Below are 16,038 nucleotides of genomic sequence, written 5' to 3' on the forward strand. Positions count from 1 at the left end.
GTTTACTACCGATAGATGGCAATCGCTTTACATTTTTGTCGCCAGGACTGAAAATATTGGAATGCCTACATTATTTTCTTTTGTAAAATAATTTAAATTGTAATGGATAATAAAAACTACCGGACCGAATAAAAAAAAAACTTTCACGGTTGGAAAGCTACACTCTTTCCGAGCAACAAAGGCTATATTTTATCCCGGTACGGGCAGTCCCACGGGACGCGTTCGAAAATGGCTACTTATAAGTATTTATAGGTCTTTCTCGTTTTGCAAAGTCTTATTAAGGTCTTATTAAAATTAAAACACGAAATAATAATAATAACATCATTTATTACCAAATTCTCTTTTCCATTCTTAATAAATAAAAAGTTAATAATTATCGTAGTAAATAAAAATATTTACAATTTCAATTTAACGCCTTCTGTTCGGCGGCTTTTCTCTAGAGATTCCCTATCACTGGCTGCTTACTTGACTGATCCTGGGGAAAGAACAAAAAAATATATTATGATACATTTTTAGCACAAATTATTTTACCAAGTAAATAGTGTGTTCACATGTTTATATAGTATGTGCCGTCACGAAGAAGCAGAGATGTATGTTGTTGGGCTATTTGTTTATCGACAGAAATGTTTTTTGAGGTACCGCGATGGACATTATTAAATGAACAGTTCCGGCTGGGGCTTTGAACCGAGGACTTTTTATAGTTCCCTACCATACATTTATACCCACCATAAATTTTGGGTATATGTACGGAGTAAGGAAAGATGAGTTAGTTCAGGTGCAGGTGCTATGTAATTTTTTTTTCGGTGGGTATAACTAAAATGACTTACCAAACAAGGTGAATATTGGTATGAGTGAATTAAGAATGTGTCTGGATTCTTTTAGTTAAACATCTATGAACGCTATGAGTGTGGTCCAAAGACGTGTAAAAGCGGAGTCAGTAACTATGTCGTTTCTTGAACACCCGCATTTTGACGTGCTACTCTTTTAGGAGATTTTGCGTTATGTGTATGGCATTAAGTTGTAGCTTCACTATGGTCAGTGAATGCTAGTCATATATACTAACTTGTTCCCGAGCACGGCGCTGACGGCGGCGACGACGTCCTTGCCCTGCGGCAGCGCGTGCTGCTCCAAGGTCCTGGCGTAGGGCATGGGCACGTCCGCGCCCGTCACGCGCCACGCCGGCGCGTCCAGCTCGAAGAACGAGGGAGACTCCATCACGCGGGCACAGATCTCCGCGCCGATACCTGCGGGGCAAGGGGAGTGGGTTAAACATAAATCCTTTAACATATAGGGTGACGAGTCATTAGTAGCCAACACTAGAAAACGTGATGGTACTCATAATTATAGACCATTTTTCCAAAGAAACTCTTCTTTTATACTCATTAGTTTAATCAGAATAGCGAAATGTTTCTTCTGATTCTAATGATTATAAAAAAAGTATATTCATTTAGTAAATAAAGCATCTTCACTTATTTCTTTATTTGTTTGAACACAACAATCCAAGTAAGCAAGTAATAACCCGCTTTGAAAGAAAATAAGAACCTATTAAATAACCTATTTACCAAGAAATTTAAATTACTTTTCATTCGAGTAAAACTGCAAGCAAAACATATAATTCATAAAGATATTTTCGAAATAGATGGGTGTGACATGATGACGCACAATAATCGTATTCTACGTAACTAAGAACGTGCCAAAACGTGGAACAAAATACCGACGATAGATGTGGCATTGACGACAGAATTTAAAGTTGTAAATGTGGGAGTGGCTTTAAGGTCGATAAACTTTCTTTGGATTATCGCCAGTGCAGTCATTTGTCATGATAGTATATATTTAGGTAAAGAGCGAAAAAACATTTGTCTTATTTATCCAAGCACACAATTAAACGCATTTTCTTTCTTTCTTTCACTTCTTGGACACAAATTTTCTTTCCATGAATGGCCATTTTACAGAGATCAAAATCTTCGAACAGCTAATTCAGCAGTGATTGTAGGTACACTTTATATAATTTATGTACCTTACAATATATTTTTTATATCATGGGTCGTCAATTTTTGAACAATTCTCAGTTCTTCGCGATGCGGATTAAAACTTCCGACAGATATTAGTATTCAATAAAGTATCTGGTCTTACCTGACTGGGGCCAGCCCTGTTCCACAGTGATAAGATGATGCGTCTTAGCGACGGAGCGGGCGATGGTCTCGAAGTCCAGAGGCCTGATCGTTCGCAGGTTGATCACTTCACATTCGATACCTGGAGAGAAAAAACAATGTCTTATAATAAGTTTTGTTTTCATTTGTACAGTTGTCGTAAAATTCAATGGGTGTACAATGTAATTCTGGGCACAAAACTTATTATGACGAGTTCTTCCGTGTTTCCGAGAGCTCGATATATTGGTGGGCCCCAGCTCATGTCATCTTTGGCATTTATGGGTGTCATTACGGGTAGTCAGAAGCCAGAAAGTCTGGCAACCAGATTTAGCAAGGGGTATCGAGTTGCTTGGGCAACCCCAATATAGTTGAAAAAAGGCTGGGCGGATGATGAATAGGATTGTTTGTGAAACTAACCTGCGTTTCCGGAGAGTTCCTTGGCGGCCTGCAGCGCGGTGTCGGTGGCGCGGCCGGCGCAGACCAGCGTGATGTGCTTGCCTTCACGCTCGATCTTCGCTTTGCCTAGGAAATAACATTATGGTTACTATTATTATTGCCCTTGGAGGTTTTACAAAATTCATACAAAAACAGGGTCTTTTAAATACACACAATAATTAAACAAGTCTTTTACTTTTAAAGTCACTTTCTCGTTGAGGAAAAAGTTCGAAAACTTCTGGACCGCCGACTTCGACTGCTTATAATATGTAATACAAACTAATTCACCGATCAGACATACTGATCTGCAGATATTATGTTCCCGTGCGGGAATCAAACCCGTGAAACCCAAGGTAGCTACTTGATTGGCCAACTAGTATGTCATATGCCTCATATTATATCTTCTTAATGTTATTGTATAAATAAAGGTTACATTAATGATACATACCGATGGGAACTAAGAAGTCAGGCGAGAGTGCCTCGTCAGACATAGGGAATGGCACACCGTACAGAATTTCATCTTCTAATACTACAACTGGGTCGTTGCTCCTTACCGCCGATTTTAGAAGACCTGAAATATGACATTAAGATCACTTAATATAAACGCATAATATAATGATTAGATCATAAAATGTTGGTATTTGATAATATAGCAGCTTGAGCTCAAACATACATAGCATACATAGCAAGAGGTCAATTGGCTGTTCCCTGCATCTCGTGGGGATTATTTCTGCTCTCAGATAAAAGATAACCCATGCGTTATTTTGATGTAAGTATAAAATACATAATTGAAAAATTTTATAAAAATCTAGTTTGCGTGTGAAGGAACAAATACCTGTATAGAATCAGAGTCAGATAGGTACCAACACTCAGAAACTATTGCATTTATAATTTTAGACAGAAAACTCTACCTACCTTTAGCATCTTCCGAAGTGCAGGGCATGACGACCTTCAACCCTGGACAGTGGCTGTACCAGGCGCCGAAGCACTGCGAGTGCTGCGCAGCGACGCCCGACGCGGCTCCGTTAGCGCCGCGGAACACTATCGGCACGGGGACTGTGCCCGCAGACATGTAGAACGTTTTAGCCGCTGAGTTTATTATCTGGAAGATAAAAAACGTAATTAACATACATAAATACTTAAAGGAATATACATAGGAGTAATACATAATGTAGAAGATAGGTGGATATTTGGATGGAGTATATAAGATCAGTACATAGGGGGAGTAAATAAAAAAGTACATAAAAAAAATTAAGTGTAGACAAGTATATTAGGGTTGTAGCAATGGCCATAGTGCCCAAGGTAGATCAGTCACTGCTCTCATTCTCTCATATCTATTACTATATTAATAATAATGGCGTCCACGGCCGATTTCGGCCACGGCGGCTGTTCTTACTTAAGGAGATCAGCCAGCTGCGCAGTACATATTATAGTGCACGAGCATTTGCGCAGACACAGCTGCACTCCCTATTCCTTCACTCTCATAACCCGATGGGTCGGCAATCCGACACGACCGGAAAGAGATCAGGCGCAGGACCGACATTTACGTGCTCTCCGATGCACGGGTGAATCAATCACCAACTTCCAGACTACGGGCTGCTTTGTGAAAGTTTAAGAAAACCCACAAAGCGATTTCGGCCCGACCCGGGAATCGAACCCGAGACCTCGAGCACAGCAGCGACGCTTGCGACTACTAGACCAACGAGGCTATTACTATAACATACTATGAAATAGCTAACCAATGTCATATCAATAAAGAAGATTTGGTATAATAATAATGTCGATATTAAGTAAGGCAACGTTACCATTTTGCTTATTAGCTATGGTGTCAAAAAATAAATAAATAGCACAAGAAAACTATTTACACATATAGAGGTATAAAGCGGAATAGTTTGTTTAATTGCTTAAACTCGTTATACTCAGGAACTACTTGGCCGATTTCGCAAATCTTTCATTGTTAGATCGTCCATTTTTGCAGGAAGGATAATTTTTATCTGTGTCAGTTTAGTAGTTCCCGCGGGTCGCGGGTGGACCCTCCGGCGGAAGCTAGTGAATATATCCCTATTAAGGTTAAGTAAACTACATGAGAGATTAAATAACAATATTAATTTTATTAGTTGCACTTGATTTGACATTCAGTATGATATTATGCAGATAAGCAGTTATCGTGCATCAGATGTCTACAAGATTTATGTAAGTATTTAACCATGAAATCCCAGACTTTTATCTTATCAGTTCTAAATGATTTTTATTTACATTCATATCTTATTACAGCCGCAATCATTACTTAGTGTTTATCGTTCATGGGCCTGTTTTATGTCGAACAGACACTTGGAATTTAAAATTGATTCATACAATCTGTAATGGGTGTTATAAGTAAATTCTTCTCTTACTTAATATATTAAGCTAAACTCAGAGAATCTCCGAAATTTACTTTGTTCGCAGAGATAGACATAATAATAACTATCACGTTATCAAAGACTTCTTATCTCATTTTTTAGGGTTCCGTAGCCAAAATGGCAAAAACGGAACCCTTATAGTTTCGTCATGTCCGTCTGTCCGTCTGTCCGTCTGTCACAGCCGATTTACTCGGAAACTATAAGTACTACAGTGATGAAATTTGATGGGAATATGTGTTGTATGAACCGCTACAAAAATATGACACTAAATAGTAAAAAAAAGAATTGGGGGTGGGGCCCCCCATACATGTAACTGAGGGATGAAATTTTTTTTTTCGATGTACATACCCGTGTGGGGTATCAATGGAAAGGTCTTTTAAAATGATATAAAGTTTTCTAAAAAACATTTTTCTTAAAGTGAACGGTTTTTGAGATATCAGCTCTCAAAGTCGTAAAAAGTATGTCCCCCCCATAGAGTATAGTAAATAGATTGGGAATAGAGAACCCACTTCGATTTTTTTCTGCAACCTTCAAACGATTTTTGAAGCGCCATCTGGTATCGTCTGCCGAAACAAATTGTTTATGTGTGCGTACATCCCATTTCACACACATGTATACATCAGTATTGTCTACAGGTTATTCGTCATCTCGACAGACTAAACTCACCATTAAAGTGTCGAGTTGGTGAAACTCGAAATTTGTACATTTATCATGTCGTCAACTCGCCACTCAAGATTTTCATTCGTGTCCAGTTAGTGAAACTTAGATTTTATCACTTTTATGTTTTCGCCAACTGGATACATTGTGTCACAAACATCATCGGCCACTGAACGTCCATTTTGCAAACGTTTGAAACGCGAAAAGTTGATTCCCAAACTTGGCGAAAACATAAAAGTGATAAAATCTAAGTTTCACTAACTGGACACGAATTAAAATCTTGACGTGGCGAGTTGACGACATGATAAATGTACAAATTTTGAGTTTCACCAACTCGACACATTCGTGGTGAGTTTAGTGTGTCGAGATGACGAATAACCGTCTATAGATATTCTAGGGAATTTGTTCATACGTACGTACTTACAAAATATAGCCACAGAATGTAGAAAATAGTTATTTATTGAAATATGGAAATACAACACAGATTACTACAACTCAACAGAACAACGTTATGTAGGAACATTTAGAAAGTACTTAGTAGGCGACCTGGAATTAAATAAAAATCATATTTACTTATGTTTATGTTTATTGTAATAAATTTGTGCTGAAAGTTTAGTTTCATCATCCTCATCACGATATTGGATTTTACCTGATAAAATTCGATTAATTGAGCGGCACCAACTATATACCAAAATATTTATTGTAATGTTTTCAAAAACATTTCTTAATTCTATCTTGTGGATATCGCAGGTGAAAGGATAATCCACAAATATGTCTAAAAACATTTTTATCTTTTCTTTTAATTTAGTTTTTGGCACATTCTTTTTCAAAATTTCTACTACAATATTTTGTATGTCTTTAAAACTTTTTCCGCCACTATATTGGGATACAACAGACAATGTTTTCCTTTTGTATATTCTTTTGCCCTTATATAACTATTTGATTTTAATTGACTGTCGCCAGTTAGTTCAGTTTTGCAGTGCCTGCATGATTTAGCAACTTTTTTAAAACATTTAGCCAGCACCCACCCACATACATAATTGGCCTGACCAGCATCAGCAGGCTCAGAATTTAAATTTATAAAAGGCACCTCAATTTCGTCATTTTCTTCTTGCTGAAATGGTAGAACCTCATTACTGGGAACATTAGAAGTGTTTTCTAAAAGTTTGTCTTCCAAAAAGAAACTCAATGTCTGAAGACAATCATTGTCATCATTTTCACAGTTAGCGTTAAGTGAATGGGGTGAGTTATAATTATTTAAAAGAAGTGATTTATAGGCACCTTCAAAGCTAATTGTGTTGGGTGCCGTATTCCTCACCCCAAAACTTCTAATGTTCCCAAAAAAATTTTCCAGTGGGTCCTGGTTAAAGTTTCTGGTCATCATTGTATCAAATAAATATTTTGGGATAATATTTTCCACAACTGTTGCATGCCCTCAATAGTACGTATAAAATTTTTATTGAAGGTACCGAACTCGTTTCAATTAATCTTATTTTATTTTCCTTTTCTTTTTTAACTTTAATAAATTTTATTGATTTTAATACCTTTTTGGCATTTTCCCATAATTCATGATGAGGAGAATTGTTTCTAACACCACATTTATACATTTTTCCATGTATCATATTAAATGAGCTTGAATTTAAGGAATCAAATAAATTGTCCATCATTTTGGTAAATGTAATTACTTGGCGGCACTCATTAGATAAATCGCCCCTAGCAGATAAATGTTCTGCAGCTGTAGCAACACTGCGGCTAAAAATTTGGGTTGCGTGTTTGACCTTCATTTTTTTTATTTTCTCCACATAAATATGTTCATCAGTTAGTTTCTGACATATTTTTAATTCACCATGTAATTTGTCCGCTTCATAAATTTTCTGGTAATATTCCCATTTTATCGTCTTTTCAACCTTTTCTTCGAAGTCGAAATATTTTAAGTCCTTCGTAAGTAAATTGTTTCTTACCCTTTCAATAAATGAGGGACATCAAATAATGGGATAATTTTAGATTTCCTACTTCCATTACATCATGTCTCCATTCCTTATTTTCTTTTATGAATTTTATTCTACTATCTTCAATAATTTCATTCACTACACTGACATTTACTGTGCTTTGGTCGCACACTGTGCACAAAATATTAAGCCCTGTACCCTGAACATATTTAATGACTTTTATAGTCAAGGCTTTTAATTCTGCTTTGTTAACAGAATTTGTAAAAAAGTATGCAACAGGCTGTTTAAATTTTTCTTTAATCCTTTGACCATGTAAACTAAAACATGGTCAGCAATTTTACTACGCCAAGCGAATCCCTTTAATTTATCCTTAGATCCGTCGTAATGGATCTGCGGCGATATTGACATCTCGTCAAAAATAAGACAGCAGAGGCGATCTTCTGGACTTAATTCCTTCACAGTCTTTCTCATTTTTATGAATAAAAACTTATTTAGCCCCGACTCTATTTCAATTTTCGCAAGAAGCCTTTTAATGATTTTATAGAGGGCAATGTAAAGTATTTATATAAAAGAGTATAACTCTTGGGACTCTTTTGTACATGGAGAGACAAAACTTTTTCCTTTAAAGTAAACCTCCGCCCACGAGCTCTCTTGTGAGTTTGGGTGTACTGCATGTTTGTGAATATTTTGCTGCAGTTGTCATATTTCTCGTTATTTTTTTTAAACAATTTGTATTGCTAATTTTATCAACGCTGGCTAATCTTTCTTTCAAACTACTACTCCGTTTACGTAACCGAATAATTTCGGTTTTTAAATTCTTCATTTGGAATCTTGAAATCTTTAATTCATTCTCCAGCGATGAAGTTGATTTCAGTTTTTCTGCAAAAAAACTTTTACTTTACTACTTTCCACACCCAGATAAAAGTAGCCTATGTATAAACATTTTTTTTGGATATCTTATGGTATAAACTACATTGGCACTTACTTTTGTCTCCTTTAAGTTTCCGTCTTTGTTGTATACCATGTTTACTGCAATAATTATGTTCTGCTGCTATAACACACGCATTGGGAGGTGCAGCTGAAAATAAAATAATAATAATTCACCATTGTCATTGTAAACATCAAAATTACTAGTGTGAGTTACATGAGGATTATTAACCTAAATTGTCATTACAATAAATCAAGTTGAAGTGTGTTTGTAATGACTACACAACAGTTACATATTACTTAATGCAGTAATTAATTATGGTAGCTAGTTAAACATAATTTGAGAATGTAGGTAGCCAAGCGTTTACATACCAGTGATTATTTGCTTTGATGTAGAAGGCAGATCCCATATATTATGTTCAGGCATAGGAAGTTCAGTTGGTATATGTGGAGTTGCAGGAGGCATATGAGCATCTTGTGATGGAGCACCTGGAAATAGTAAAACAAGTCTAAGATCCCACTAAACAACAACCTTCACCGAGTTGGTTAAGGGGTGAATGAACAGTATTTTATATCCAATTAAATATTACTATACTGCAAACAGGTGGCCTTAAAGGTATCTATGAAAAAATGAAATTTAAAAGCGTCGCCCCCACCCAGAATACAAAGGGGCGGGATTCTCCATCGCGATTAGCTCCGGTACCCGCCTGGGGTATTATTACTCTATTTCGTAGTCGCATTAAATTATATTAGGAGCAATGTTTTAAAACTTAAGAAAAAGAAAAGTTAAGAGGTGAAAGAGAGAAGGTGACTGCAGAGTACATATTTTAAAGTAATAAGATATATATTTTATCAGACACTGAAGAGAAGGTAAAGGGAAAGGGAAGGTTAGTTGGGAAGTTGGGACCGTTAGTTGGAAAGGGTTAGCCGAGGTGTTATGACTATATTTTCTGATGGTACCTCATGTTTACCAATTGGCACAGGGTCGTCTAGTTCTTACTGACTTCTTTAAGCGTTCATGCCTTCCCCCATCACGTCAAGGTGGCCCCATGGGGGGGGGGATTATTATTATAAAAAAAATGCAGTATTTAATTATGGCAGCTAGTTAAACATAATTTGAGAATGTAGGTAGCCAAGCATTTAGCAAGTCTAAGATCCCACTAAACAACAACCTTCACCGAGTTGGTTAAGGGGTGAATGAACTGCATTTTATATCCAATTAAATATTAATATACTGCAAACAGGTGGCCTAAAAGATTTCAGTTCAGTTTAATTGTGAATAATTAAGAATTTTGTTTTCTTAATGGCAATTTTAACTCAGTAGGTGGCATTGCGATCTAGTTCAAGAATAAAGATCTAAATCTTACCCTGAAGATGGAGAGTAGGAACAGCTATGTTATTTAAACGGTTGTTGCGATTCTTAAACTTGTCTGCAAAATGTATGTCACAGATGACTCGCTTTCTGTAAAATTTGATATCATCTGCAGTCTCCAGTTTTCCACCAACTATATTAACCCAGGCTTTGAATAACTCAGGATTCTTTTCTGGGTGTGGAAATTGATGTTGTGTCACACCTGAAAAATAAATTACAAAAATATGAAGTTTGTATGCTGATATTGTATAGTGTATGTATGAATGAATACCTATTACCTATGTATGTGTGCGCGTGTCTATCTATGTATGTCTATCTTATTAAATCATGTATCATTTCATATGGGATTCAGTAATAAATGGTTACTCGTAAGGAACTGTGTTTCTCTAAACGCCCAACCTTATAATTGACTGAGTTGGTATCTCCCGTGATGACAAGTTTATCCGGATGACTAGGAGCTTTCAGGAGCACGATTCTGGGGCCCGATTCTGTTAAGTTAATAATGTCAAAATTGAATAGAAATTGCATCGCAACAGCTTTTTTAACCATATCGGGCATTCTGTTACTAATATAAGACCAATCGTATTCCAACGACATTCGATTGGTTTGCGATTGGTCTGCCATTTTGGTCTATATTACCATAATATTCTTAGTCTATATTGCCATATTGCAATCGTAAATCATTTGCAGACAAAATGATTCATTATTGAATGACAGAAAAGGATAAAACGTTTATTTCAAAGAAAAATTGCGCAGAATCCTGCCCCTGCTAATTTTACTTTAGCGACATGCGATTCACATCCGACTGAGATCCAATCACGACTCAATTACGATTGAAGCGTATGTGGCATTCCACTATTTTTTCTTTTAAATAAACGTGTTTATCCTTTTCTGTGATTCAATAATGAATCATATTGTCTGCAAACGATTTACGATTGCAATATGGCAATATCATCATCCTCCGAGCCTTTTCCCAACTATGTTGGGGTCGGCTTCCAGTCTAACCGGATTCGAATTATTCCCAACTAGCGACCCGCCCCGGCTTCGCACGGGTAACAGTATTTCTCCATTATTTAATAGATGTTATTATACATAAAAACCTTCTCATGAGTTACTCTATCTATTAAAAACCGCATCAAAATCCGTTGCGTAGTTTTAAAGATTTGAGCGTTCATAGGGACATACAACATGACACATGACAGAAAAAGCGACTTTGTTTTATACTATGTAGTAATAGCCTCTATGTGTCCGGGTGATAGCCATTGTCTTCCAGTTATCAGGTGACATTTGTGCCGACTGTTCCCTTTGAAAACTGACTAGGGGACAAATGGGAAGTCTATTTCTCAGTTGTCACCGGGGTGACATTTGCTACGGTTCCTTCTTCCTTCCAAAGAAAAAAATGTAATTACCATAGATTTCAGGTTTTATTTATTATGCTACATAGAATCTTCCAAAGAAAAAAAATGTAATTATCATAGATTTCAGGTTTTATTTCTTATAACAAACAACATTGTGTTTCCTTTAATAGGTACATCACATATTATTAATTTCTATTAACACCAATCGTTTTCTTAATTTTATTTAATTTAACAAGATTACAAACTGTGTTACAAATAAGCATGCGACTAATAAGCACTTTTAACTTAACCATTAGTGATTATCTGTGATTAGTATTAATTAAAGTTATCTGTGATTGTGCCTATTATAGGAAACATAATGTTGTTTTTGTTTTTATAGTAGTATTAACTACTATAAAAAATCGATTTTGTAAGCCTGTTGACATTGTGTTAGTTAAAATAATAATATATATATTTTTTATGTGATTCTATGTAACATAATAAATAAAACCTGAAATCTATGGTAATTACATTTTTCTTAGGAAGGAAGAAGGAACCGTAGCAAATGTCACCCCGGTGACAACTGAGAAATAGACTTCCCATTTGTCCCTCTAGTCAGTTTTCAAAGGGAACAGTCGGCACAAATTGTCACCCGGTGATAACTGGAAGACAATTCCCGCTGTCACCCCGAGGACAGCTAGAGGGACTATTGGGAATAATTCCCGGATTCAGCTGAGTACCAGTGCTGTACAAGGAGCGACTGCCTATCTGACCTCCTCAACCCAGCTACCCGGCAACCCGATACCCCTTGGTTAGACTGGTGTCAGACTTACTGGCTTCTGACTACCCGTAACGACTGCCAAGGATGTTAAATGATAGCCGGGACCTACAGTTTAACGTGCCATCCGAAACACAGTCATTGGTTTCTAAGATATACTTAGAAAGTACATACAAACTTAGAAAAGTTGCATGGGTACTTGCCTGACCTGGAATCGAACCCACGCCCTCATACTTGTGAGGTTGGCTCTTTACCCACTAGGCCACCACGACTTTGAGGCAATATGGCAATATAGACTAAGAATAATATGGTAATATGTACCTATAAACCAAAACGGCAGACCAATAGCAACCAATCGAATGTCGTTGGAATACGATTGGTCTTATAAATATTAGTAGCAGAATGCCCGAAATGGTTAAAACTGATATTGCGATTTAATTTCTATTCAATTTTGATATTAATAACTTAATGATACTATTAACAGAATCGGGCCCTAGGTACTATGAACTTGATAAAGAAAGCACTTACCCGGGTTGTGTGAACATCCCAATTCGCACCGCCTCGGCATGATTATATGCACTCAAACAAGCGTCTCTAATCGCTAATAACACAATAACAGTGTCTATTTCACAAATATCACAAAAAAGGCGTCTTTATCGCAAATAATACTAAACACTAATGGCGTCTTTTCGCAAGTTATGTGAAACAATGAAACAGAGGAGCACAGCTCAACTCACTCACTAATTCACCGAAAACACAGCGGATGAGTAAAACTCAAATCAACGCAAGTCAACAGCAGAAAACACTTAAATGGACGAAAACTTAACACACAAATTGTATGTACTGTACTCGCCATTAAAATTCAAATTCTAACTTCAGCATTGGCAGTTGGCACGGTTTATTGCCAACCAAAAAAATAATTATAGAAAAATAATTTATGTATATAAAATAGTGTACAGATTTAATAAAAATAATTGATAGATTTCCTACGTAATACTAATATATAAAATAATTTTTAGATTTCAATAATTTTAGTGATATTTTATGGAAGTTAATTTTTGATTAAAGAGCCATCTATTATCACTTGAAGATATTAAATACTTTAGGAAGAGGATTGCAGATGGCGCTTTTCTAAATTTTTTACCGAAATCTAGTCAAGTACGGCAGTGACCAGCCCCTGGTCCCCCCCCTCTATTTTTATAACTACGGGGTATAAAATTCTAAAAAAAATAGAGGTGATGCATGCTAATTAACTCTTTCAACGATTTTTGGTTTGATCAAAGTATCTCTTATAGTTTTTGAGATAGGTTGATTTAACTGTAATTTACGGAACCCTTCGTGCACGAGTCCGACTCGCACTTGGCCAGTTTTTTAGAATAAAAAAAACGTTATGGTCATGTAATTTGGTCAAAATGTAACCCAAACATAAAGGTAAGAGCGTGTTTATCAGCAAATAATCTCGTGTCAATGTATCAAACTAGTTTGAAATTGGATTTTTATGATATGCACAATGTCTATGAATATAAAGTGATAAAGATAATACTTAAGGCAATGCTAAACAATGTGTGATTCAAAAATGTATTTAAATATTACACTACTTTGCTAAAAGTAAGGCTGTTTGCCCACAGTTCTGCCCGCAGCCCGGGGAAACTTCTTTCTGGATAAATTATGTTATTCATAAATAGTGTAGATTTTCGACGGAGAAAGATTTATTCAAATCGGTTAAGTAGTTTTGAAGCCTTTAGGTTAAAAATAAAAAAAATCATAAGAATAGAAGCATAGATAATTTGAGTTGAACAATGATTTTTCCATTGGGTTGGAAAGGAAGTTGATTGAGTTCACATGAGGATGTTTGAGAACTGTGAATGCATACAATTGAAGTGATTTAAACACAATTGTTATGAGTAACGAGAGCAACGGAATGCAGTTGCTTGATAGCTACAGTCCATTTATTGGCAATTAGTATGATTTGTATATTGATATGTTGCTACTTGTATAGGAGAATAAATAAAATCGGAGATTTTTGGTTTCTTTACATTTGTGGTAAGCTCCACTCCACTAAAATATACTACTACACAAGCCCAAGGCCTAAAATGAGTAAACTTCAGAGAGGCACATGTATTTGCCACAGTTTAACAGTTTTCAGTTAAATTAACAGTTTTCTTAATAAATGTTATTACTGTGATAGAATTGTAATAATTTGATATTTCAATAAATAATTACAATACCAGCTAAAGCTATAAAAAAGTGTAGCTTACTTGATCAATAGCCTGCATAGAGAAGTTGAAAGTCATGAACTCGCAGATAGGCCGGAGTCCAGCGAACGCAGCACCAACAGCAATACCGGTAAAACCGCTTTCCGTGATTGGTGTGTCTATGACTCTCTTGTCTCCGTACTTCTTCCACAGTCCCCTGTAATGTTACCAGCTAATTTGAAATGATATTGAACCTTTTTTGGTATCTAGTGTGAGAATTCAAGTAACTTTTCAAAATGTGTATCAAATTAAAATGACAGTTCCTAAGAGATGTATTCACAGTGTATAATGTACTAAATGAAGTTGAAAATAGGTAAATTTAATGTGCCAAGAATAATATTGTGTGGCAAAAAGTAAACAATTATATGCACTATGTATTTCATTCATCATACATTTTTTATGCTCACAGTGTAAAGAACTATGAATATTGTGGAATTTCTTTAAAACTGCGGGTTTGAATTACCTTAAGGCACAACAGGTTGATACACTCAAAACAATTTTTTTCCTTCTTTTCCCACAGCTTCATCATATGTTTTTGTTAATGACATTTGTTTATAAAAATTAATTAAAACAAACACATTAGCAGAATTGATTAGTGACTAGAGAATGAACACTTCAAATGCTAATCTTATTTTTAGAATCAAGTTCAGCATGCAATTTGACAGCACTGTGCAAAGATAACATGCTTATTTCAAATCTATCAGCAACTTCTTTGGTTATGTAATATTGAATAAGATTTTACTTCAGAAAAAAATATGAAGCGAACACCAATACAAGTTCAAGCTCTCAGTAATAAAATGTACTACATGTTTGAAGTTTTTAACACATAAAACTGGTACACAAATGCAGTAAGAAGGTTATGTGGACGTTTTTCGCTCACCTCGTAACTTTGTAAGCCCCGTCGTATTGGGCCACTTCCTCACCCAATATGAACACCTTCTCATCTCGTTCCATCTCTTCGTCAATGGCACTGTTCAAGGCATCACGCACAGTCATAGGCTTAGCGGCTAAGACCTTAGACATCGAGAAATTACGACGAGGCACTCTAGAGAGCCATCCGAAAAGGACCGGCGACGATTTCAACGCCATTTTCATAGCAAAACTATAGTATTACAGGTTAGAAGTAATTAAACTGCACTCATAAGCCTATTGAGGGACTTTTAAGAGTGCTTTTTGTTGAAAATGGTGTTAAAAACGTTATTTTGATGCGGCGAAGGATGAATGGAGGTCGTGATCAGACAGGCAGTGTCGCACGCAGTGTTGCCAATGTTGTTACGTACGTCATACGTCAGTTAATTTTCTGAAGGTTTTTTTATTTAGATACACACCATTTAGATATAAACAAAATATTTAGAAATACTTAATGCTATTAAAGTTTTTATTTACCGACTTACAAAGAAGAATTGGCCAGTAAAGTATGCACCAAAAAATTTAAAATATCTAAGTATTAGCTGGCAACACTATATATAAGTCAAATTGAATGTCACAAAAACGTCAGAAATACTAGTAGTTTGAGCTTTTCTCAATAGGTGGCGCCGTATCAACTTTTGCCCAACGCTGTTCAATCTTCAGTGTTGGAGAAGGTACCTATATTAAAACAAGTTTTCAGGTTTTGTCAAATAGGGGGTATCTATATATACTCTAACTACTGTTCTCAACAATGTCTACCAGCAGCTCTCCTGTTAACAAAAAGTAGCTTTAAGGGATCGGGGAAGACTTTCAATTTACCAAGTAGGCTATTCATTTATATTTTTTTATTTATTTGTTTCAACTTTAGGG

General features: G+C 35.9%; 1 protein-coding gene and 1 long non-coding RNA gene across 2 annotated transcripts; both read right to left on the minus strand.

Annotated features, from left to right (window-relative positions):
- Nucleotides 1-307: 307 nt before the first annotated feature.
- LOC110375082 (pyruvate dehydrogenase E1 component subunit beta, mitochondrial) lies at nucleotides 308-15,492 on the minus strand. The gene is made up of 8 exons (XM_064037831.1): nucleotides 15,140-15,492; nucleotides 14,263-14,416; nucleotides 3,501-3,687; nucleotides 3,034-3,156; nucleotides 2,568-2,672; nucleotides 2,134-2,253; nucleotides 1,064-1,244; nucleotides 308-475 (listed from the first exon to the last, which is right to left on the minus strand). Exons 1-8 carry the CDS (start codon nucleotides 15,352-15,354, stop codon nucleotides 451-453), a joined length of 1,110 nt encoding a protein of 369 aa, XP_063893901.1. The 5' UTR covers nucleotides 15,355-15,492; the 3' UTR covers nucleotides 308-450.
- On the minus strand, nucleotides 8,260-9,118 carry LOC135117759 (uncharacterized). Its single transcript, XR_010277135.1, has 3 exons — nucleotides 8,890-9,118; nucleotides 8,576-8,668; nucleotides 8,260-8,469 (listed from the first exon to the last, which is right to left on the minus strand). It is a non-coding gene; the product is annotated as an uncharacterized LOC135117759 (long non-coding RNA).
- Nucleotides 15,493-16,038: the final 546 nt, after the last annotated feature.

The sequence above is a fragment of the Helicoverpa armigera genome, chromosome 14 (genome assembly GCF_030705265.1).
Source record: "Helicoverpa armigera isolate CAAS_96S chromosome 14, ASM3070526v1, whole genome shotgun sequence".
In the NCBI taxonomy this organism is placed as follows: Eukaryota; Metazoa; Arthropoda; class Insecta; order Lepidoptera; family Noctuidae; genus Helicoverpa; species Helicoverpa armigera.